Here is a 25,800-nt window from a genome sequence, read left to right on the forward strand (position 1 = left end):
TGTATTTGGTGACTAACTGGTTACTGGCCGCAGCAGGGTCATCCTCTGGCAGCTCCAGGATGTCATCTTCTAGGTCACTGACTTTGACCTGCTTCACCGCCTCCAGCAGCAAACACTGTGGGTTTACACGCTGCTGATGGACACCTAAGCAAAACAGGAGAGACAGATGGGGATCAAAAATTGAAAGGAGGCCATTCTAGAGGGATGGAGCAGTTAATGTCACGTGGTAGTGGTGTCAGGGAAGTTCTTGGTATACTTCTGAAGGACTGACAACTCCCAAAAACATATGTCTGGAAAAAAATCACACGCTGCATTTCCTTTCAGTTTTGAGTTTTTTTGTGTCATTAACTGATTATCAGTTATTATCCATGATTGCTCTCCATTAAACGCCTCAAACAAAAGACTCAAAGGTATGAACTAATTTATTAGGCTGTTTCATGATGAAGTGTTCTCTTACCTAGGTTATCTCTCAGTGCGCTAGCTTCTCTGTGATAGTCGAAGTTGTAATTACGGACTAGTTTCAACCTCATGCGGGAGAAGTTCTCAGCACTGGACACCCTCCAGTGCATCTCATCCTGCTGCCTGTTAGAAATAAATAGAAAACATGCCAATGAATCTTAAATCACACGTTACTAAAATTTTCCTGTTTATGTCTACATGAAGTGCTGGTCCTTATTAAGAGGAAAAAGGAAGAAGTTAATATTGGTACCTGTCAGCCCAGGGCCCTCTCTCACACACCAGGCCTCGACGTGCTGCCTTCCACTGCCTGAGGGTAGAACTGTTCTGGCTGTGCTGCTGCTTCAGCATACAGTTGTATCGTAGGTTCTCCTGACGACCTCGGCGTGAAAAGGGCTCCACAAATTGCTCCTAAAAGAGAGAGAGACAGAGAGAGAGAGATTAAGAGAGCAATTCAACAGAGGGAATGTCTGGATAAAACAGACATCTCTATAAGGAGAAACACAAGAAAGAGGCTTCAAATATTATCTGTTAATTAATAATGAACTTACCTGGAAACGGATCTTGCTCTCGCCCCTCTCCCTCTCTCGCTTATGCAGGCTGACCATGAATGCTTCATAGCACTCCTTCCAGTACAAAGCCATAGTCTCATGGCCTTGGCTGAATGTTTCAATCTCATACTGCTTCATATATGGAATAATCTGAAAAAATTTTACAGCTTTTACATAATTTTTTTAAGAGATTCATGAGTTAATATATCCTACAACACAGCAGTAAGTCAATCTCATACATATTTATCGAGGTAGACGCGCCACTCAGGTGACTTGCAATACAGCTGGAAGTCCTCGAAGAAGGACGGGCTGCCATTGGTGTCAGGGAGCTGGGGAAGGTGCAGCTCCATGTAGAGGAGGCGGTTGACTTTAGAGAGCAGCGTTCGCAGCAGAGGAACCAAGAAAGAGTACGTCTCCTCCATTTGTTCCTGGATGGAGCGTCGAAGGATGCCTTCCACTTTCCCCAGCAGGTAGCATGCCTCATCTTGGCTGGAGATCTCCTTGGTTTGTAGGATGCCATTGAGCTTTGCAGTGGCCATTGCACAGACCTGGGACACAGATAATTTGTGCTTTTTACACAGACAAATACATGGATAAGTAAAAAAACAACAGCAACAACAACAACAACAAAAAAAAAAAAAAAAAACAAAACTATTGACCTCCGGATCCTCCTGGGCCATGAAGCCCAGCAACAGTCTCAGTCCAACCTGGGAGAGCTGGAACCACTGGGTGCCAGAAGAGTACCACACCATGAGACTATCCATCAGTGTCACAGTCTCCTCCAGCACTTTCTCTGTCCATAGTGCTGGATTGACCAGGCCCTCCGCCTGCAGAAAGTCTTGTACCATGTGAAGCAATCGTACTGCGTTCTCCGTGTGTTGTGGCAGTGTGGCGGCGGATGCTTCACGGTTATCGCTCACTGCCAATTCCAACATACGTTCCATTAGACTGGAGAGGAAAAAAAAAAAAAAAAAAAAGACAGTTAGAAAGGCTGTGTCTCAAAGAAATCACTATTGACTACATCTATCACTGTCTTAAGGCTGACCTGAGTTTGATTTGGTCGACAGGAAGCAGCAGCTCATTAGCAGTTCCCAGTTTGGTGAGAGCTGAGAAGACTTGGCCGCGCTCAAGCCACGCCAAATCATCTGAGCCTTCTACGCCTTGCCACATCACGCTCAGCACTATCTCAAGCAACATGCTGCAAAGCTCCTCCTCAGCCTGCTAGGGGGTGACAGAAACCACAGAGACGGAAGAAGAGAAACGCCAGGGTTATCATGAGAACAGATAAAATCAAATTACACTTCATTGATCCTTTGGGTGTGTAACTGCAGCAGTGATAAGGATGACTCAAAGATCTCGCTAAAAAGAAGACAAAAATAACCTGTACAATCCTTAATTATCTGCTGTGGGAGTGGATACACTTGCTTGAGTTATAGTACCCTATCATGTCATTAAAATTTCATGAATGCAGGTGGGACATTTATGTTGTCAGTCAGCTCAAGAACAAATTCATAAAACCAGTCCTTCTGAAATGCTGAAACTGACAGCTTCATGTCGTGAGAGCAAACAGGTTGCCTGCCTTCCAACTCTGCCCTCTAGTGAAACACCGACACGATGACCAGAGAGCATTAAACAAAAACCAGAGCTGAGCCCCCTGAGGATTCATTGACATTTAACTCAGTGAGTTAGAAGCTCTTGCTGTTTAGACATCCACAGGATGCTTACTGCTTGGGGTTTAATAGAAAAAAAATAAAAAATCTATTTTAGTACTAAGTGGAGGTGATATTACTCCTCTGAAATGCAAAAACTAAGCTGCCGAAATCTATGTGAACCCCCAACTTACCTCAGCATTGTTGAAGGATTCCCCCAGCGAGATGTTGTCACTGAAGAGGAAGCAGTCTTCTGTCAGGGAGGAAGTAGCATCCCGATCCCCAGAGCTTCCTGGGAAAGGCTTTGAAGCCTCCAGCGGTGACGGAGTGCTGGGCATGCTCCCAGGTGTTTGGCTGCCACTCTCTCCACCCTCATAGGCTTGCAGGTGGGACAGATCCAGCATCAGGCCGCCTGATTTTCCTATCACCCAGGGTTTGATGTGGTGTTGTGGCTCTGTGGAGGCAGAGGAAGATGGCGTGTCCAGCAGCGAGATGACGTCGCCATTCTCCAGGCTGTCAACAGAGCGGGTGTCACCAATGCTGAGCCGATCGTCTTCCAGCCGGTCCAGGCGGCTGGTGCTGCCTGCCCGTGCCCGCCTGTCCAGCGGCAGCTCCAGGCGGTTGGTGCTGCTGCCACCGGATCGGCTAAGGTCCAGGCTGCAAGTGCTCATGGTGTCAGCACTTCGCAGCAGCAAAGATCCTTCACCGCGCAGGTATAACCGCATGAGGGTGTCCTGCCAACATTGCTGCTTTGAAATCTGGGCAGCAGCATCATGTTGAGAGTGAAGCAGCTGGTACACCTGAAGACAGAGGAGGAAAAGTATTAAACTTTCATGATACCAGCTGGAGAAGTGTATCATTAAAAACTATCTTCAAAGTTAAACTCTGTTCATGAAAAATTTAAGACACACACTGGGTTTTGATTTAAAATTTGATTATTAGTATAGGAGGAAATAGTAAGGACATGAAAGCTCTGATTTATTGGGTTACAATAGGACATAAATAAAGATAAAGTCCTCCAGATTTTTATAAAACAAATGTCCATAGTAATTTTCTGTAAATACATCTTAATACAGTTGTTGAAATCAGTAGCAGATGATTTAAATAGCCTACATCACAGCAGTATTAAGACTAATGCAAACCCAACATTTTCTACAGCTGCTGTTCCCCTTTAAATGCATTCAACTGGAAAAATCTCATAGGGAACTAAATGAAAGTTGAAAAAGAAGGTGCAGCAGATCTGCAGGCAACAGGCTGTACACCCTCTCTTCATCCTTGTACTATTGTTGTGGGGCTCAACTCCTTTCTTTGTGTGCAGCATGAAGCAGTCAAAGACTGCCCATGGGAGAAGAGGAAAAGGCAAACTGATGTTCATTCAATCAACTAAATCAGTTGATTTAGTAGAATTTATTAAAAATCAACCAAAGTTGATTTAGTTGAGAATTTACTGAAGCAGTTCATCTGTAGAACTTATAACAAGGTAACACACCAAAGCCTTTGATGATACAAACAGATTTCTGAGCCTCAAAGCCATTCAATGTAACTTCAGTTTTTCAATAGAAACAATGACTACAGCAGGTGTTTTCTCACCCTCTTGCAGACAATGAGGCGCACCGTGGGTCCGGCCCGGTGAGTGAGTTGTACCAGCGACATTAGGTCCTTGTAGTTCACTCCTTGGTCTGTAGATTTTACATGCAGAAACACACCAGCACATTTACATTTCAATGTGTTTATGCAATGGTTTGTGCTTTCCTGTCTATTGCCTCTGACATACATTTTCAGCCCTGAAAATACAAATTGTCTGCATGTGAATAGTATTTCCTAAAGATGACTCTCTCCATAAAGGAAACAAACAAACTCTGGCTTAATGCTTCAGGATTATACATGAGCTGGTCACACTGTGGTACTGTGACCCTTTGGAGCAAGGTGTAAACAAATGCTAACCTGTGTGTAGAACCTGGTTGAGGAGACAGCGGATCAGGGTTGGAGTGATATGAAGCTCAGAGAAGAGGAGCGAAAGACTGGCGTAACCTGCCTCTCTCAGCCGCAAACGCTGCTTATTCTTCTCATAGACTCTGTCACAACGCAGCATGCGCTCAAACAACTGCACAGAGGTGAAGAGATCACAAAATTTTTGAGCAATTTTGCGAACTTCTGGACTCACATATCAAACAGGTTGTCCCTGTCTTTGCATTTTCTCTAAACATCTCCTGTCAGTAGTGAAGCACTGGAACTTGTCACAAACTGTGCCTGTGTCCCTTATGTGTAGTTGGCTGTAACCCACCTTGAAGACGAGCTCTCGGAGCCGGTCTGAATGCTTGTTATTAAGCAGGAGAGCGTAGCAGGAGTCAGCAGCCCCAGGCTCAAAGAGGAGAAGGAAGAGTTGGTCCCTGGCTGGACTGCTCTGGAGAAGACTGAGTAACAACTCAAGGAGCCCACACAGCTGTAAAATACACGGACACAGCTTACTTTTACATAGCCTTGATTGTTTGTTTTTACAGATTCCTACAGTGTTAAAGAGCAATTTAAAAGCACAGAGTCAAATGTTTAACACAGTATTGCTAATGTAAACATATTGTAGAAATGGGAGCCGGAGTGAAACTAAAGTATGACAAGTTGAATTACGTTTTCACATTAATAATTAAGATGATGAATTAGTTTGGCTTAACGAATGGATATATAGTATCATGGAGTTGGCAGATGTCTGGCAGTGGAGAAGGATCATGTGATTATATTGACCATATGTTCATAGATGGTGATGTAAGCTTTTGCATGTAGCACTGCAGTGTAAGAGGATATGCAAAGTGACAGACGAAAATGGAAAACAAGACAGGGCTCAAAACAGGAAGTGAGGTGGGACAAGAGAAGGGAATGTATTTAATGCCCTAGGAGATGGATAACAATGTCATGTCATGTGAGTTATGCTCATATGGGAAAACACTCCACTTCAGTGTGACCAAAAGTTGAGGAATATTGCTTACAGAGGGGAAATTTGAAAATAACACAGAGAGAGAGGATGTCAGAACAGTTGCCAGGTGCCAAATAAGCTGTACAATTTCCTGTATGGAAGTCAGTGCAGTAGGTGTCAGAGTGAAACAGAAAATCCTGCTGTGACAGATCGTTGCCTTTAGCAATGAAATCCTCAACCAGTAGGAGCTGTTGGCATTAACCAGTTTCACAGTACATAGGTCAGCTGACAGAGATTTGCTCCGAACAACTTGCCCTACTCCTTATTCCTGACACTTTGTTTCAAAACACCTTGAGGGTATTTCCCAAGCTGCTGACTGACACACCTGAAAAAGAAGTAAACTCCTGTTCTCAGTGAACTCCTTTATCTGGTTTTGAAGGTGTTGTAGTCCTTGGTGAGCACAGTCTGGTTGAGATATTGTACAATTTAGGGCAATTGTATAGGACATATTGAAAAATAATGATTCAGGAGAATTATAGTGTGTAATCATTAAAAAACTGGTTTGCTGTGGCCCTGTGACTGTAAAGCCTGACCCCACCTGGCCCCACCCCCACCTCCTCACCTGCTCCTCATCTCCAATGGCAGCGATGTATCCCAGAATGCTGTGCATCTCTTCCTGTGACATGCCCTTGCTGATATAGTACTTGATGAGGCCACACAAAGATGCCCTGATGGTACGAATGTCATCTTCACTCAGGTCACTCTCTTTATTGCTGATCTTCCTGCAGAGCAAAACAGATAGTGACGTTTTGTGAAAAAACTACAGTGCACTTTGTGTATGAATTACGAGAAATGAAATCTTACCCGTAATACAGGCGTACAGTGTCCAAAAGAAACTGAACTCCATATTTCTTCCTGAACTGTTTCCTGTTGTCTTTGATGACAGTGGACATGTACTGAATATGACCTTTATGAGGAAAAAAGCAACAACTCAGAACAGTGCCAACAACACAAACACACACCTTAACAGCACAGGAGACCCACAGATTGAGTTGGAGATTAAAAAAAAAACAAAACAGAAAAAATATGAAAGGGAATTAAAAAAAAGACTGAACTGTATCACTTACATAAAATATACAAACTCAAATCAACCTATATGCCCACAAAGTGTCCCTCTGTGATCAACAAAGAGCAAAACCAACCAATGCAAATGACAAGATACATGATTGATTCCTCCTTTATTGCTCTTTTGTTCCTCTTCTGAGATTTTGCAAACACAAATCTGCCGCCTGTCGCTATTAATCTTGGTGGTGGCCTTGCCAAAGTAATTGTTAGGCTATTTGTGATTTTTAAAGACCACAGAGAGTGCAATTTAATACCTGCTTTATGATCAAAGCATCTAGTGTGAAAGATAATTTAACAGCAGCTGAGAGGTATTTGCCTACAATAACTTATTACCAGTATTGACAATCTTAAAGAATTAAAGTTGATAAACCAAGACTGAAAGAAGGTACCATGCCTTGCTTATTTATTAATAGTTATCATGTTCATAGAAAATATCTGATGTAATAAGCTTTATCTAATTTAGCTTTTCTCAAATTCAATGAAACCAGAACTGGTTGCTCCTTGTGTCCTGTGTACATCAATCTCACCAATGCGGAGAGGGAAGTCTCCTTTATTCCAGATGTTGAAGTTGAACAGTAGATGCGTGTGAAGCTGCTGCAGGAGCGCCTGGTTCTTCTCATATGTCACCTGCTCTATCAGCAGCTGCATAGCAACGAGCACACTGACATCCACATGACCAGCAGGCAGCTAAACACATACAAAATTATGTTGTTATTTACAATTTGAATTTTAATACCATTAGTTTATTGACTGACACAAATCCAGAGTAATGGCTCAAAAAGCTATGCCAGCTATGAAAATGGGCTAAAGGGATGCAGATACAGGTTTTATTATGTGCTCCCATAAACCATAGGTTGGTGAACAAGTACTAAGTGATGTGACACCCATAAGGCTCACCACAAACAGATAAGAGTACATTGGAGTGATGACACATTAGTGGTTGATTTGGACTTTTACCATTCAGAGGGTGTACTGTAGTTACTTTGTTCACGTATCTATGTCTCTGTGGAGGCCTTTACTTTAGTGTACATAGTGTATTTGCTGATTCAGATTTTTTTGAAAGCCTCAATAAACTACCACGTGGACAGGAGGAAAGATGGAAAAGTTGGGGAAAGAGGGCATAAAAAAAAAAAAAAAAGGAAACAGGCACAAAGGAGAAGTCAAACAGACAAAAACAAATGCAAACAGCAAACTTCAGCAAAGACCTTCTGAAGCAGTGCTCCCAAGGTAGCAACACCATGTGAATGTAGCAGATTCTCCTGGTTGATTGGGTGTCTCTGCAGGAAATGCTTCAGCACCAAAAGGAAAGTGGCCACAAGATTCTTCTCCAGACGAGCCTCTGAAAAACCAAGACACACAATAGTTCCAAAAGGCCGCTTTTGGCATTTCTATGAACAGGATCAGTTATAGCCAAGATTAATGACAAAGAAAAACCTGAAGCTCTGTTTGATGGGAGAATGACCCAGTCTCCATCAGCTGGTGTGGTAACATCAGGGGTGATGTAATCTGACCCAGCTGCAGGATCACTGGTATGTTGATCAGGGGTCACCAGGGCTAACTGCTCCAGGATGGGAAACAGCACTGACAGGCCACCCACACAGTTGATCATATCCTGCAACACACAACAAAATAAAATACAAATCCATGCAACACAAACTTGAATATTACTGAGAGGGCACGACAGCTGCATGTTCTTCCCACCTTGATGTCCCAGTTAACGACTTTGTTCCCAGTCAGGCGTCCATGCAGCATGTTTGGAGATAGATCTAGACAGATGGGGTTCCTACAAGCCTGTCAAAAGAAGGACCGCATTCTAGCACTTAATAATTGGAAGTAATTTCATTATAATCAGTCATTTATTTTCCTTCCTTTGACTGTTTTGAATAGATTCCAAGAAAACAAATTTCCCCAAATCTATAAAGCAGAAATGGGGAGAAACATAGACTGGCACTATCCACACATTATATTCACTGCACTCAAATGTGACCTGAAAGTTTTAAAATGGGATGACTGATAAAGCCACAGTTCACTCACCTTTGGTGAGTAGTACAGCAGCAGTTTTGATGAAAGGTCGCCCAGTTCAGACTCTTGCGCTTTGAGTGGAGAGATGCAGTTTGGACCTGTGTAGAAAAATCAGGAGAGAATTTAAGACAGAGAAAGAGTAAAATGAAAAACAATCTGTGATCTTTTCATACTTCTCATATGAATTTGGCTAGGTATGAGTCTGAGACAGGAGATCAAGTGAAGAAGTGCACATAAAGAGTTAGTTAGGCAAGTGAAGGTGTTTGAGGAGTGAGGAGAAGAGGTACTCATTGACAGGAGATAGAGAGACACTATTTTTCTTTAATTTCCCCATCTGTCCTCCTCCTCTCACATCATCTGATTCTGCTTACCAGCACTACAGATGGCTTTTATATGATTGGGTTGCAGGGGTTCATGGAACACCATCACACTGCCAAGCTGGCCTTGCAGGGATGTAGGGCTTCCCCACTCACTGTCCTGTGTCCCTGCAGAGATGAGCTTAGTCACAGACTCAGGCTTTCCCCCAAGCAGTCCCCCCCAGGTCTGCGGCGACAAGATGCCACCCAGCGAGGAGCGAGTGGTGGGTGTACTGGCAGAGGAGAAGGGAGGGTCAGGAATCTGGGAGGGCGGGGGAGTTGTGGTGCGGTGGCCTGCTGAGCCGATGCAACAGGATGTGAATGGCTGAAGGAGGAAGAAAGAACAAACTATTTACCAAACAATAACATCAGCACACCCCTAACATTTCTGCAAATTATAACTTTTCATGGGACAACACTGAAGAAATGACATTTTGATACAACGTAAAGTAGTCAGTCCACAGGGGGATACTCATTTTTGTTGCCAACGGTTTAGACATTAATGTCTGAGTTATTTTGAGGGGACAGTAAATTTGCAGTTACTGATACAAGCTGCACATTGACTACATTGTATGCAAGTGTCATTTCTTCAGTGTTGTCCCATGAAAAGATATAATATTTGCAGAAATGTGAGTGGTGTACTCACTTTTGTGAGATGCTGTAAAAGACACTTTTCTCATGCAAATACATTTGAAACAGCACATTAGAGGTCTAAGACTGCCGGGCCTCATGATGCCTCATATCTGTTTGACAGTAACAGCCTCTTGCTGCTTCTTGATGTAGTTCCCTAACCGTAAACTTTCACAAGTTCTGTTCTGACATTTGTAGTAAAACACAAAGCTAAATGTAACATGCAAACAGTAAAACCACAAGGTTCCTCTTTCTGACTGGTTGGCTTGTCCATGTTGATGATGATCTTTTATTTCATATCATATGAAGTCTGGTCTCACCTCTGTCATGGTGGGATACTTAAGTGGGGCAGACAGTTTCTGCTGTCCATCAACATAAATGTAGACAAGACTCTGCCCAAATGGTCGCTTTCCTGGTACATGCACCACACTGATGCTGTGCTGTTGGAACAAATCAGACAGGTTTTTTTTCTCTTTAATGGATGTTGAAGTGCTGCTTATTCTTTTCTACCTATTCATTTTTCGGTGGCACTGCTCATTCCGTAAATGTCTGACCCACCCAGAGAGAGTCACAGAAGCAGTAGTCAGGAAGCATGACTGTGACATACTCCTTCTTTGTGCATACAGCCACCACCAGCACGCCAGCTGAGCTAATGAAGGCTTCGAATCCTGTCCCTCCTGGAGTAAAAAAGCTGCATGTAAGAGAGGAAATAGTTTTAGAAGGTATTACATTAAATTTATAGTGACGTAGTAACACAAAACCTTATCTCTCACTTTCAATGTCTCTTCAAAATGTCTTGGTCTCACCTATAGAGCTGTTTCCTCTTGTCTTTGCTGGGTGGGCCCAACTGGTCCTGGTCAAGTGACAACCAGGCTAGGAAGCTGAAGGCAGAGCCTGGCCAGCGCTGCACTGTTGGAACAACAATGCCCGCCATGCTGGGTGAAAGATCAAAGTACTGCATTGCGCTCTCCAGGCCCTGCTTGCGTACCATGGCCAGAAGGGCTCTCAAGGCAGGACCTACATAGGGGTGTGCTTGGCTGGGCTCTGGAGGCCTGAGGAGGCGCACAAGCCCCAGCATTTCCTTTGCACTCAAAGACTGGGAGCCCAGCAAGCCCACCAGCCCCAGTAGGCTCTCAGCACAAGCTCGATGCAGCCGTTCATGGCGTTCAAGGGCAGCCAGTGCTTGCATGACCATCGTGGCATTAACACAGGTGGCACGGGTCTGGCGGTTAAGGCAGCTGAGGCGGCGGAGCCAATCAGCTGTAAAAAGCTGCAGCTCAGATGAGTCCAGCTCTGGGAGCCACTGGACCAGCAGTAGCAAAGGCTCCACATTACTAATGCCAAGGAGCCCCACTGAGGTGTGCTCCCCTTCTACTGCCTGCACAACAGAAACACAGGAACAAGGACAAAATTGAAAAATACCAAAAAGGTTTACAGACCATCAAAGTCAACAAATACCAAATCTTTCTCTCACCATGTTCATCAGCTCTTTGAAAAGATGTCGGGATGGCTGACCAAGTGAGATGAGCACTTCATACAGATGATTATAGCCAATTCTTTCCTTGAACACCTCCTGCAAGGGTGAAAGAAACATTTTTCAAATTTTTGGGATCCAAGCCAGCATTATCACTTTAGGTCTGTGAACATAGAATCCGGGGGAGATATTTCCATCTGTACCAGAATAACTTCGAAACCAAATCACATTGATAAGCTTGGCTCTTGAGCTGCTCAAATTATCTCTCTCTTTAAGGACCCTCTGTGGGCTTGCAGTTTGCTTCAAGGCTCAATTCTGAGCCTTTTGTATCCAGCATTCAGTAAAAACAAACTGAAATATAGAGGCTGCATGTGATTATATTTTGTATATACAATATTCTTACCTTTGCAGCTGGCGATTTGTGCATTACTGTTGTCAGGGCTTTGATGGTTGCTACAGCAAGAGAATCTAGTCGCCCTTGAAACACCTGAAGTACATTCAGACAGGTCAGTCACTGGCAAAATATGAAGGACACAATTAAATCTCCTCTTATTCCAGATGAATGTTATTTCTCTGGGCAACAAGCATGCATACAAGTCAAAGACACATTCATAGACAAGTTTTACAATACTGAAATGATACTGATCAACTTTTTTAATGATCAACTTATTCTCTGAAAACAACATGCATCCTTCTTGGAGGAATAAAAGAGGGACTTAAGCAGATGCCTTGAGTTTGATTTCATTAGTCTGAAAACGTGAGTAAAATCATTGATATTGGTTAGAACCCCATGTGTCACTGCAGTAGGAGCTGGCATCAAAGCTTGTACTGCAGATATGTAAAATGAATATTACAACCATATGCTGTCTTTCTGCTCCAGGTAAGATCAACCCCCCCTCCCCGAACAAAGGCAAAAACATGCATGAAAGCATGAAACTGTGTCTGGAGCAGGAAGCCCGCAGAGGTCTGTCAAAAAAATAAATAAAATAAATCCCACCTCCAAACATGTAGACAACCGCAAAGAAGCTCACTCTTTTTTACTCACACAGACACACACACACACACACACAAAAGGCATGCAACCCATTAAGCACAAGCCAAAACATGAAAAATAAACACAAACACATATCCATCAAGCTCTGTCCTGCTCATGACCAACACATTCTGGTTGACCAAATTCCTTATTTAATCAACATACAGCTGTAGACTGTATGATCATACAGTGTTGGACAAGCTGGACAGGGACTGTGGCAAAAAAAAAAAAAATCAAACACTTGAATCATTGTCACTGAGTCCAGACCACTGTAAACCACTGAACTCTGTGAGAACACACACAGGCCAAGGTGATAGCATTCCAGTGGAACCCGCAGTGTACCGAAGAAAACCAGGGTGGTGTGGGGGAAGTTAAGGAGGGAGTGAGGAGGGCTGGGGAGGCAACTGAAAATGGCGATAATATAAATGAGATGACAAAGCTATGAAAGAGACAAAGTGGTCTCTCCACAGCAAGACCATAGAGCACCTTGGTTCAATTCTCATTTTAGAAATTTAGTTTACAGCTGCTTTAAGATCCTAAGCTCCAACCTGAATCTCTGCAGGTGACCTCGGAAACAGCAAAGAACATCTGTGTGTGTTTCCATGCAGGTTTTTCCACCTGTATTCATATTATCCGCATCAAAGGGAGGATTATACATCACAAAGGTGGCTCTGCGAGTAGAAATAGTACAAAGAGTAGAATGAAAGCTGGTGTACTCTGAGGGAACAAGTGACCTTTCTGTGCAGATGGCATGATTGAGTGAAAGAGCTCTGACTGATAGTTGACACTACACAAATCAAAAGACTTCATGACTTAGCAAAATGAACAAAACAAAAATTTAAAGGATTTAAATATGGTAAGAAACCATCCTGCTTTCTCTTATTCCTCTTCCTACAAACTAACCCGAGGCAAATAGCATATATATTGTAGCATAATGATAGCTAAGCTTAAAGGTCCTGTGTTGTAGAAGATTAGACCTCTATGTGGTCTCTGATGACAGGTTGTGTCAAGGTTTGATACTCATTCAGTTAAAATGGTCTCTGCACATAACCTGCATTCAGAAACTCTGTCTTGAAACAAACCATCAGGACTTCTATAACTATAAGTGAAACTCAAGTGAAAAGTCGGGTCTTGCTATGGAGAGGACTCATTGGTCTTGTGTGCTGAAGGTAGTGGGACATGGCAGCAGCAAGTGAAGGCGAGGGGCAGGTAGATGTGTGACAAGGGGTAGGGTGGGGGGAAGATCAGGTGGGGTGGGTGGGGCTTTCTCGGTGGTACCTGAGTGTCCCTCTCTCCTGTCAGTAACCTGCTGTTGGTTATATCTTTCTGGTCCTTGTCTGCCGCCGTGCACCTAGCATTAACCAGCTGACACACACAACAGGCAACATGTCAACATAGCATGTGGGGAGGTTCATAGAAATAGATAATGGAGACAGGAAGGTGCAGGGGAGGAAGAATGTTGTTCGTGGAGGAGAGGTGAAAGGTTAGAAGCCATGCCCCTTGGCAGGGGTCACTGTGAGGAGGCGTGTTGGTGATCCAGCCTTTCTCTGGGGGAGGTAAACATGCAAGGTGGGCAAAATGCTCTCTCTCACATGGAAAACTCAAGAAGTACTAAACATGACAGAGACTAGACCAGACCTGGAGAAAAACTTCTCGTCCTTTTTCATATTATCACAAGATATTTTTCACATACAGATCTTTTAATTTGAACAAGAAAACTTTGCTCATCTTGTAAAAACCAACTTTCTTCATCTCAACTTAATAGGATTGTTTTTATAGATCATAACTAATCAGACACTGCGGCATATAGCAATCACATAGCATGATATTCTAGATATTTGAAAGTTTTTATTTCACAAGAAAAATGTATATTCACAAACCAAAATGGAAACCTTTGCTGAAGTAAATGATCAGAATACAGATAATATTTCGATCCCACCACTTTACTCTGAGACATTGTGCCAATATATCCAAGTCTAAGATGTGTTCAGGCACTACAATAAAATAGGAATGATTTGATGAGGATGAGTTCAGACCCAGTTCCAAACTCATAGCTCAGAAGAATTATCACACATAAGAACCAGCCACTCACATTCAGGTTACATTTCAATAAGAGGATGTGAGCTGTTACCTTGCTGTTCTGTAGCAGTCGTGTCAAATGCTCAAAACAGTTACTGTTGAGGAAGATTGCTTGTAGAACTGGCCTGTCTGAACACAGGAACATCTCCCTGATAGTGTCTGAGACACACAGTCAGAGAGAAATGAGAGGAAGAAAAGCAAAGACAGAAACAAAATGGGTAGAATCAGTCACAGTGGCTAATAATAGCCAATTTATGCAAATCATTACTCAAATGAATAGAACAGCTCAGCAGAATACATTTGGTGTTATAAAAGTATAAAAACCCTACCTAGCATGTGTACTTGCAGCGCCACAAATCGGCTCTCCCAGTGTCGGCCCAGTGTCAGCACTCCACCTTTGGCCTGCTTCTGCTGCTGCTGCTGCTGCTGCTGCCGGGCAGCAACCACAGCTGCCGGATCCGAGTTGAGCAGCTTAAAGTAGTTTTCCAGCACTGAGGCAATTTCCACTTGCCGCTGGTCGGAACTGGAGGCCAGGAGGCGCTGCACTACCTCTCGGAGGCAGCCCAGAGTCAGCAGCGCTTTGCGGTCAGGGGCCTCGCTGTCCCAGTCTTCGCCCTCATCTGAGGGGCAGCTGCCCATGGAGCAGTCAGCCAGCACTCGCATCAACACCTCCATGGTGGCTGGAGAGATGGCGAGCAGAGCGTTTCTCTGGCAGGGAGGGAAGCAAAGGGAAGGGTGTGGATAGATAAGATGAGAGTGAAAGGGAAAGGGGTTAATCAAAGGTTAATTAAAACAAATCTATCAAGGTATGCACAGCAGAAGACACTCTACCCTGTGGCAACAAAAAATTAATACCATTAATAAGACTTTCAATGATAATTATTACACACCTGAATGCACTTTTGTAATGTACTTTTCTGACTGTGTGATAGCGTTTGAAAAGAGTTCCACATTTGGAGAAATATAGTGATTTTCTTTTAGTGTCATATCAGATCAAGTCATATTTCTGCAGATAGGAAGATTGATGTCACCCATGAAAGTTTGTTCATCTGAAGCAATAACTTGCACTGGTCCCAGGGTAGAAAAGAGACTGAACGCATTTAGACTGACTGCCCAGTGCAAACAGGCCCACTTACCAGCAGATTTCAGTGGTTTGGTCCATACAACAACTGAAATCTAAAATAGGAAGTTGTGGTTTCACAGGAACATCTGTATGAGTTCAAACTCTTTTAACTAATTGTGTATAGACATGATTGTGACTAAAGACTGCTAAAATGACAAACTAGTCCTTCAGTTCTCTTTAATTGATGCTAATTGACATTATGACAAGAAGACAGTGCTTGATGAGGTTTTTCTGAGCTATGTCTGTGGTCAACTGAACCTTTTAACTGTTAAATTATTCAATGGAAACCACAGGCTCAGCTGGTTTATTACTGGAATGTAGATAGTCTATGTGATATAGTCATATATCACATTTAACTTCAGTTTAATCAGTGTAATAAAGAAAGCAACTAGTCCTGTAACTGCAATTGATAGATTATTTGACTGAAAACATTGTGATAATGTAGGCAAATGAAGAAAACCACAAATGAGGTCTGTCATTTGGACAAGGTGAACAATTAGAAGTAGTCATATTAGACCATTTTCATGCTTGCAAATGAACTCTACAATTAAAAAAAATCTCACGATAGGCAGAACTCCATAAACGTCTGCATTTAAATAATTACAGTTGGCAGCAAGCCCAAAGGCAAATCTGACATATTTTTAGCTCTATTGTTGTATCTCTTTCAATCAAATTAAGATTATAAGACAAACAAGCAAAACAAGTATTTACTGCAAAAACCTACCATAAAATTAGTCAATATTTATTTTTGTGTGGTAATTACAGGACACGCAGGATGTGCTTATGTTTTCCGGCCTAAGAAAGGGGATGCTTTGGTAAGAAGCTTTTTGGACTGAATGAATGTGGTGCCATTTGAGTACTGCGTGAATCAAGCTGGTGACCTGATCTCCAGGTTGTCCAGAGCCTTACCTGGTCACCAGCCACTATGGCTCCAAACAGGTGCAGCAGGCAGCATTTCAGACTCTCCTTCAGGTGCTCACTCTCCTGGAAGCACTCTGGGAGGAGGACACACACACACACACACACACACACACGTCCATTAGTTGAATCTGTTTGCATGACATCAACTTGGTAAATACAACACAACCACAAACCGAACCCAGCCACACAGCAAACAACTGAAGTTCCTGTATTTTATTATTTCACAAACAAAACACTCATCACACACACAGACGCACCTTACTCTCTTCCGTCTTTTATAAAAAAGACTCTCTTCCGTCTTTTATAAAAAAGACAGAAGAGAGACAAATTGAAGCTCAATGAAATCTGCAAACTAGATAAGATGAAAACATATGGCGGTCCTGCCAATAACCTCTGGGTCACAGTATTCCCAGTCATCCATTAACTCATCTGTCAACACATCTGATTGGGGAGAAAAAAAAATTTAACATCTTGGCTCCGTGATGTGCACTTCCTTTATCTCAGTCATGCTATAACTACACTGCAAAAGTGTAAGCATCTACCCTATGGACAGAAAAGATCTACAGTATTTCAACACACTTGCTCTTTGCACATAACACACTTTCAGACAAACACACTGCCGGGCCTTGGGTGTTATCTTTGGTGGCAAACCACACCAATCACACAAAAGATACAAAACAGAAGGGAGTGTTTGTTCAAAATGGCCACCAGCATCACTGAAGAGGCTCGACAGAGACCATTCACTATCAACTCATCTCAACGCCTGGCAAACAGAACACGAACACAAAGAGTGGATTCAACTGGGCCCGGAGAGGAAAGAGGTGGCGGCAGCAGAGAGTGACAGCACAACAGGGTGAGAGAGGAGCTTATGTTCTGTGATCACTCGCTGGGTTTTCCTTTATCATGTAGATGATTCTTCCTCATACAAGGCCTACTGAAGCAGGCAGGAAAAGACTGGACCATACATAGAAAGCATTGTAAAATTACTTTGTGTTATTTATGGCAGGTTTAGTCAAAGCATCATAAACAGTTGATGCTGATGTCTCAATCAATAACAGCAGATTTTCTCCAGGCTGTTGCTGACACTGTGATGCAAGTGGAACGAGAGAAGGACTGAAAAAAAAGAAAAGTAACTTACGATAAAAAAAGGGAACAAACTCAACAGTAAGGGGAGCTGCCTTGTACTTCTGTCTGCTCCTCTCTACTGTCCCCAGCAGCTCTCTGGAAATAAACAAGAAAAATAGAAGGTAAAGAATTAAGTATAGAAACAAACACCCAAACAGTTGGTCTCTGCTCCACAGGGAAGCTTACAAGAGACAAGGACTTTATTCATTATTTTTTGGCCATTCGTCACAACAATCTTATTTTACTCATTCAATTTAAACCATTTATGATAATGAGAAGTATAAAATTAATGTACTGTGCACGGAATAAACTACAGCACCACAGCCAGTGAGATTCATTAGTAAGAAACATGTGTCATGGCTATGAGGTTTTGTTCTTCTTCTACACAGCATCAATAATCCTCTTCTGCTGGAATTTCACTCTGCCCACCAAGCTCCTGCCCACTTAAAGAGGGCGAGTTAGCAGCTGAAAGCTGTTACCCGCAGGCTCGATGCCTCCAGTTGTGGTAAGGGTCGTAGAGGCTTTCGCAGAATGCCAGCGCATGACGGACAAACTCCTCTGCCTGGCTCTGGTCTGCCATCTCCTTCTCTTTGGTCTTGCTCTTCAGCTGTAACATCACAAACACATATTTTGCACATCTTATTTAATCTATTACCATATGATGTGTAGGATGGATTACATTGAAACATTTAATAGATGTCAAACCTGCTGAATATACAGTGTTGTCATGTTGATGATGTGATTAATGTAAGAGCAGGTACCAATCTCCTCCACATTGGACAGGTTCCTTTAAGGAAAATAGAATCACAAAAACACACAAGGAAAGTTGATCATTAGCTTTTCCATTATATGCATCTGAGGGCACGACCATGTAACTTTTCACATGCAGAATGTTGTGTTTGATAACCTGTCCTGACCTGCAGATAATGATCAGGAACTTGAGTAGCAGCAGAGCCAGGTTTTGCTGCTCAGGCTCCAGGCCATCAGAGGCTTTCTGGACGCACTGCAGCAGCTGGTGGCGCAAAACCTGCAGGATGTTGTCTGGGAGGAGGGTCAACACTGGAGGAACTTCTTCTGGCCTGGAGACACAGGAATAAAATGAATATTTATCTCCACTGGAAAAGAAGTGCTAGTTATACACTGCAACAGACTTATATAAGAGGTTCGTGTCAAAACTGGTAAAGTGCTGATGAATACATTCAGCATGAGCTTTTTTCAAATAGGTCTATCATGGAGGGATTGCTGCAGTAGACACATCAGCTTGAAGGAGACCCTGTTACACGTTCACTCAATCACACACACATGCCTGGTGCAGTCAAGCATTCGTTCCCAGAGGAAAAAAAAGACAAAGAGAGCGAGAGCAGAGCCAAATCCATGCAATGAATGTCAGTGGGAAAGCAGGACAGATGTGGCAGCTGCAGAGAGGAGGGAAAGAGAAGCAAGAGGGGAGGGAGGAAACCAGAAAGAAGAGAGGAAAAAAGGTAAAGAGACAGCAGGGAGAGGAAGATGAAACGTTGGAAAGAAAACCAGAGATGGGAGAAAGTGACTCAAGAGAGGAATAGAAAATGGAAATGACAGAAAAAACGTGATATGGTATTGAAAGGTTAGGGTTGGCAATATGCAAAAAATATGATGTCACCTTGAAAGTGGCTTTTCAAAGTCCACATCCAGGCATCGTTCATAGGAGCCAATAAAAATCTCCAGCCACAGCTTCAAGTAGTCTGGATCCCTCTGAGAAATTAAAAGACAAGAGAAAGACATGAGAACAGTTAGTTGTCACAGCTAAAGTACATAAATGGCTGGCATCTGACAGGCCTTGTCCGAAATTTAATTGGATTCATTGTGTGTGTATGTGATCCTTCGTGACTTCAACACCCAGGAAACTGTAGACCACAATGTTTTTGTCTCATTAAGTTAGAAAAAGAGACAGAGAAAGATTGAAAGACTGATATACTGAAAAATTGGATATTGGATACTTCATGTAAAAGTGCAATATAGTTGGGATATAGGGAGTGAAACGTGAAAACAGGAACATTTCAGGTTGGTGTGTATATGTTTTGTCTTCATAAAGGAGTGGAAGATAAAACATGCACCATTGGGGGTGGAAAACAGGCTTGACTGCATTCTGAGGGGGAGCTTCTAGCAGCCAGCTGATCAACATTTCCAAAATTCTTGAAACAAAGCCCACAGACTGACGGGATGGCAACCTCACCCAGGGGGGAAGACTAAAGGCCCGACTCAGCCTGCTCGGTCACAGCAGAGCTGCTGGTGCAAAATGCCCTCAACCCACGGGAACAAACACACAACAGCAAAGACAAGGGACCAAAGGAAAAAACAAAACTATAAACTTCACAACAGAGAGTGAACGCTCATAATACTCATTAATTATTACTTATCAATACTGGGAGTTAAACATTGCAATGAATGCACATAAGTGATTTGCCAAAGAAACAATTAAGAAAGTTTAACATTCATTGTTCTGAATGAAGCTTCGACTTCAAGGGTATTACATCTAGTTCAATGTTTTCTTTTTATAGCAGCTATTACTGAAGACAAACATAATTTGGTCTATGTTAATTCAATTTGCATTTATCTTGTCAGATAATCTCCACCATTGGATGAGGTCACAGCAAATTATACTGTTGCTATTATATTATAATGGTTAAATGACTTGTTTGACTTATTGTCTGTTTTCAGAATCAGAGAGAACTGAATAAAATGGGACATGAATAGTTAAAATGGTTGAAAAGTCATAAGGAAACTAAATGTTAATTGCTTTGCACCACACATATGCAGGGTATAGACACATGTAGCTTGGAGAAACAGTAATTCATCATACAGGAGAACCAGCCTCCCCTCATCCAGTAAATCCTGTCATAGGGACTTTGGGACATCTGCAGGGTGTGAAGGAGTAATCTGGGTCAAGGAGGGCTGAAGAGGCGATTGGAGCAGATTACTATAACACCAGAAAGTATATTGTGCATTTAGTAGTGTATAATGAGCAGCATGGGTTAGAGAGAGAATTATAATTTGAGCAAGGGTCCCCCGCCTTGGTCCTGATTCAAATGAGGGGAGCATTATCAGACCTTTGCAGAGCTTGATGATAAGCTAATCATTTGAATCAGATGAGTTGGAGCAGACAGGACGGCTGACATTTAAGTCAAACGGCTGCAGCCCTTTCCATCCACAAAACCTAATATTAGTTTTGCAGTAATAGTTCAGTTCCAAATGCTGTAATGTGACTTTCTCCCTCTTCCTCCAGTTGTTCAAGTTTGTCATTCATCCTAAAGGGCAAGTTATCCAAGCATATGTAGCTCCAGGAAGCAAATAAAGAATGAGAACAAAATCTAATAAAAAGCAAAATACAATTATAATGTTCAGTGTGTATTTAATGGGTCTACCTATGCCTAAAAGATTCCATGATGCCAGTGTCACAAACAAGGTTTGACACATGAGGACAGGGTAAAAAATATATTAGTTGAAGACAAGAGCACAAAACTGAAGGAAACGGTAAAAAAAGAAAAGAAGAAGAGTGGTTAAAAAGAGTGGGAAAGGGGTTGAGAGGCTGACTGCTTCTGTCTGCGTGTCAGAGTGGGAATCAGCCAGAACAAAGCAGGAAGCCAGCTCTCTGCAGTTCCTTGTGAAGTCATCAGGACAGGCTTGAGACATTGAAGTCTGTTGTGTGTGTGTGTGTGTGTGTATGAAAGAGAGAAAGAAACAGGGACGAGAGAAAGAAGAGAGAGACATCTGAGTGGAATAAGCAACAGCCATGTGTGAATAATATGTTCTGTTGGGAGAAGACAGCATGTCGCCTTTGTTTGCTCCTTTTTCCTGACTAACCTTCACTGTATGAATCACTGATAATGGTGAGAATAATATTTATTTATGGCTACTGACCCAGCTGTTCTTTTACCTCAGCTGTAGTCTATAGTCGGTACATACATCTGTATTTAACTGCCATAGTCCTGGATGGTGAGTCAAGCAAAGACCTTCACTCTGAAATTAGTGAGCTTGCTAGCAGCAGTGACAAAATGACGATGTGTGTATGTGTGTGTCTGAAAGAATGTCTTCTTTTAGGCAGCAGCTTGGGAGCACAGATGCCCATTGAGGGTTTGGACTTAGGCACGAAGGGACACACCCTGCCCTACATGGCCCTGTTTATTCTTCAGCCTTCATCACTAGCCTGGCATAATGATCTAAATATCCTAACCCTATCGCACAACAATAATCATTCAACAACTCTCACAATCATCTTGAATCCCAGTATGTTTGATCACATGCCTCCCTCTTGTGTATCCATTATCATTTGAGGCCCTTAGCCAAGCTACTACATCCCATTCCTAAAGATCTGTTTAAACCGACCTGTGTGGAGTTACCAAGATTGCCAGCAACACAGATCAATGTACATCACTCCCCAAATTGGATCTCTACTGCCCCAAAGAAGGATGGGAGTGTTTGGCTGCTCTGAGTGAAAATGCTGATCAAGGATCAATGTCAGGACCAGCAGCACTCATTAATTTTGAAATGAGACTGTTCCATCTCAAATGGCAGCTCTAACTGCTGTTTCACATCCATGGTTTCCTGACAGCAATGAACACATCACAGCAGGCTCTGAAACAGAAGACCAACTAAAAAGGAGTGTGACCATACATCTCTTGTAATTAATGCTAAAACTGCATGTTAAAATAAAAATAATCCATATTTAATCTCCAGTGTGTTTATGAAAACTTACATTTCCGCTCAAAAGAACTAAACATTTCTGTTTGAGGGCTGTAACTAGATAAAAATGATTCATCTGTCAAAAATTTCCTTGACACATCTTTATTCATTAATTCATTCAATCCCAGCTGACATTGGGTGAGGGTGGGTACACCCTGGACAGGTTGAGAGACAGACAGAGACAAACAACCACCCACACTCACACTCAGACCTATGGGCAATTTAGAGTCACTAATTAACGTAAACATGATGTCTTTGAGTGGTGGGAGGAAACCGGAGTATCCAGAGGAAATCCACACAAGCATGGAGAGAACATGCAAGCTCAGCACGGAAAGGCCCCAGGCCCAGGAATCCGAACCCACGACCTTCTTGTTGTTGGGACAACAGTGCTAACCACTATGCCAAATAAAAGAGAACTCCACTTGACACCCAAAAGTGTGATAGATGCACAGCCACCATTGCTGAAAAGGCAAATTAGTTGCCTTTGCATTAGCTACAGACTCAATCAGAATAATCTGCAGGGAATTAAGTGACCTCAAAATGAAGTCAGAGAAACAGAAGAAGGCAAGTGAAACAAAAACCACATAATACCAAAGTCAACCAAGTTTTAACAACTTGCAATGAAACAGGAATTATTACTCAAATAAAACAGTTATGACATTTAGAACCCTGAGGTTAAAGTTATCCTAGGCTTTTGTGGCAACCTAAAACAATAGTGTTGTTTGTAATCACAACAAATTGATATAGCCACATTTACACTGACACATTAAAAAGGAACTGGATTTGATTAACCTATGATCAGTTCTTGATATCCAGTGTAACTGTACAAGTCCGCAGCTAAGCTTTGACTTCAACCCTCTAGACAGGCGTGGTCAGCTGACTGGCTAGATGGTTGTGGGTGACCTGGCAGGGTGGAAGTGGCATGGAGTCACTGAAACCACAATGTTTAAAAAGGTCCACTCCCAGGGAGTATAAGAGACGACTGTGGTCTTCTTGTTCGGGCACCATCACTGGTCAAAATCACAGCCCATCAGTTAGTGACAACACTTCTGGCCATGACGTCATGTTTTAACGCCATGGGTTTATTTATAGACGCTGGTGGGAGGGGTTAAAACCACACGAAGCATGTCTGATCCCCAGCGTCAGTGACATCACTGTTATTCCAGAGATATTCATAGCGCAGGGGAAAATGAGAAGCACAGGATGACAAAACACCAGACAGAAAGAAAGCTAGCTGCCTGAGGGAACAAACTTTGCATACCAGCACATAAACAAAAGCCTAAGTGTGTGAGATTGTGTGTGTGTGTGTGAGAAGAGAGATTAGACTGTAACAAGCAAATGAGCTGCAAAGCCGGAAAGAGACCTGAGTAATCTACTTGAGCAAATATGTGAAACCGCGGCACTTTCTCCTCCTGCATCCTTTCCAGCTCATCTGCTCAGCTTTATTTCCCTTCTCATTTGTCTCTTCCCTAATGTTTTCATCTCTATTCCAACCCTCTCACCAACTTACGACTCCCATAAGTGCGGGAGGTTTATGCAAATGACTGTCATTTCACAGATCCAGTCAAAAAGCCACTGAGCAGGCAGGGTGGGGTGACATCAGACAGGATGATGTTAACCAGAAAGCCCTGGATTGTTGACAATTAAAAAGAAGTGAGGACTTCTCCTCTAGAATTAAGATACCGGACCCAGCTCATTAGGCAATTATGGCTGAAATGAAGCCCTTGTCTGTTGAAACATGTTCCCTGCGGTTGGCAATTAAAAGGGCTTTCTGTAGCAGACAAAGGCTTTAAAGAGAGTAACGCACATTATTCAGAAGACGGCAAAGCCCTCCACTTTCTCTGACGAGCCATTCTGGATAATATACTGGTGAAAGAGGAGAGTGGCTGCAGTGCTGTGTTGTTGCAACTACCAGTGTCAACCAGTGGTTGCCTCTGCTTGCGGACAACACTCCGGTACAAACTGATGACAGGCAGCTGAGAGGATCACTGGTTACGTAATGGTCTTAGCCAGTCAACTGTGACCGCTCAGTCTTCTACAACTCTGAGAAACAAGCTGGAGTCAGCCTGATACTGATTTTCATTATAATTGTTGAAATGAATACATTAGAAAGACCCCAAATACTTAATAAAACCTAGCTAATACACTTGTCCTCATTTGTTCAATTTATGTCCTCATGTGTGCAACCTGCAGCATACTTTAAAGATAAGAATATAGTTATGGATGTTGGCTGCAGTGGTTACTGTTGGAGTGGTTCCCTCCAATCAATGACATTTACTGCATTTACTGCAATAATGTTAAACATGTTTTTCACTACTTTAATTGTGTAAATACAAATGAACACTAAAATGTTTTAACTATTTGAAGATGTACCTACTTGCTTGATTTTCCCTTTTGTCCTTCGTCCAAAGCAAAATAGATTGAACATATTAGGTATTCACAGTATACAAAGGAGCTGAATACCCAAATCCTGATGGATCATATTCCTGTTTTCACTGAGCTCTGTTGTACAAAAACCATTAAAAACACATTAGTAGCGCAGACTGTTGAACTCACTGATATCTTCATTCATTATGAAGAGTGCGTGGACTGTTTGGTATTCCAAAAATTACTCTCAGCCTCAAAGACCTGTTATTAACACTGTTGTGTTTTAAATGTGTATTAATCCACAGCTGAAAATTGCCCCAGACACATGTTCTATTTCCTCATACTTCAATGTTTTCTCAACATTAAATAGACAAGATGCTTACTTGATTCCTGTAACTATATCAAAATGAAAGTATGTCATTGATCAATTTTTGATACTGTGTATTTGTTGGAACTATTGTATTGTGGTTTGTGACTGAATTAGCAAGAGGGTAAATAAGTAAGAAAATGCTGAGATATAGACACACAGCCACATCAAGTTTTGTGTTGTGAATGTAAGAATTCAAGCAGTAACCATGATAATTCATCATTCAGCACACCTTCTCCTCCACACTGACTTAGATGCCACAGCTGCTCACCAAACAATCCCTGACCTCATCATTGACATTAGAACAGCCGCCACTTCTGGTTTGAATTTTTTTTGTGGCAAAATTATTCCAAATGAGTATGCCCCCTCTGTTTTAACACACAGGAAAAACAGGATAAGGTAGTTCTCCGAACATAACTCAGGGCTACTTGCAGCATACAAGCTTGTACTGTCAAAAGTAACTCTTCCTCAGGGAACAGTAGTCAACCTCTGACACTGCAGGCCATGATGTCTCTATTGTTGTCAATCATTAAACGGAGGACATGAGGGAGATACTGCTCCAGGGTGAAGCTAGTCATATAATCGAATCATGTGGTCTAATTTCGTTCTCTAAGTATGCTTAAAAAGCCTTTAAAGTAAAACAATTTTGGACCCAGTGTCAAATTTTCAATGAAATGTCACCAATAATTAGTATCTGAACCCCATAATAAGAATAAATAAACATCAATGCAGCTCCACCACCTGTGCAGTAAAGATAGATTTAACAGATGGGAAATGAAACATTAAACATATTGGGCCCAAATTACAGCGATGTCCTTACACACAGTGAAGTTTTTAAAAACCAATGTCCGGGGTTTAGACAACATTGTTGTTGTGGAACAATTTAACCCTTTGG

The 25,800-nt window shown here is 42.3% G+C and overlaps 1 protein-coding gene across 1 annotated transcript in view; it reads right to left on the reverse strand.

Annotated features, from left to right (window-relative positions):
- The window catches only part of nbeal1 (neurobeachin-like 1), a 36,378-nt gene that overhangs the window by 9,242 nt on the left and 1,336 nt on the right, over positions 1-25,800 (reverse strand). The window contains exons 2-34 of the mRNA XM_029519053.1: positions 19,092-19,183; positions 18,370-18,531; positions 18,158-18,239; positions 17,932-18,059; positions 17,466-17,548; positions 16,316-16,401; positions 14,613-14,991; positions 14,336-14,442; positions 13,483-13,569; positions 11,575-11,658; positions 11,172-11,270; positions 10,504-11,075; positions 10,256-10,388; positions 10,018-10,137; positions 9,083-9,392; positions 8,724-8,809; positions 8,391-8,480; positions 8,124-8,301; positions 7,895-8,028; positions 7,217-7,376; positions 6,429-6,531; positions 6,187-6,346; positions 4,941-5,099; positions 4,601-4,760; positions 4,247-4,335; positions 2,851-3,456; positions 2,053-2,228; positions 1,667-1,955; positions 1,247-1,555; positions 1,008-1,157; positions 710-867; positions 458-582; positions 18-144 (exon numbers count right to left, since the gene is read on the reverse strand). Of these exons, the coding sequence (XP_029374913.1) occupies positions 18-144; positions 458-582; positions 710-867; positions 1,008-1,157; positions 1,247-1,555; positions 1,667-1,955; positions 2,053-2,228; positions 2,851-3,456; positions 4,247-4,335; positions 4,601-4,760; positions 4,941-5,099; positions 6,187-6,346; positions 6,429-6,531; positions 7,217-7,376; positions 7,895-8,028; positions 8,124-8,301; positions 8,391-8,480; positions 8,724-8,809; positions 9,083-9,392; positions 10,018-10,137; positions 10,256-10,388; positions 10,504-11,075; positions 11,172-11,270; positions 11,575-11,658; positions 13,483-13,569; positions 14,336-14,442; positions 14,613-14,991; positions 16,316-16,401; positions 17,466-17,548; positions 17,932-18,059; positions 18,158-18,239; positions 18,370-18,531; positions 19,092-19,183 (5,783 nt within the window). The remainder of the gene's footprint in view (positions 1-17; positions 145-457; positions 583-709; positions 868-1,007; positions 1,158-1,246; positions 1,556-1,666; positions 1,956-2,052; positions 2,229-2,850; positions 3,457-4,246; positions 4,336-4,600; positions 4,761-4,940; positions 5,100-6,186; positions 6,347-6,428; positions 6,532-7,216; positions 7,377-7,894; positions 8,029-8,123; positions 8,302-8,390; positions 8,481-8,723; positions 8,810-9,082; positions 9,393-10,017; positions 10,138-10,255; positions 10,389-10,503; positions 11,076-11,171; positions 11,271-11,574; positions 11,659-13,482; positions 13,570-14,335; positions 14,443-14,612; positions 14,992-16,315; positions 16,402-17,465; positions 17,549-17,931; positions 18,060-18,157; positions 18,240-18,369; positions 18,532-19,091; positions 19,184-25,800) is intronic.

Source organism: Echeneis naucrates, chromosome 2, assembly GCF_900963305.1.
Source record: "Echeneis naucrates chromosome 2, fEcheNa1.1, whole genome shotgun sequence".
In the NCBI taxonomy this organism is placed as follows: domain Eukaryota; kingdom Metazoa; phylum Chordata; class Actinopteri; order Carangiformes; family Echeneidae; genus Echeneis; species Echeneis naucrates.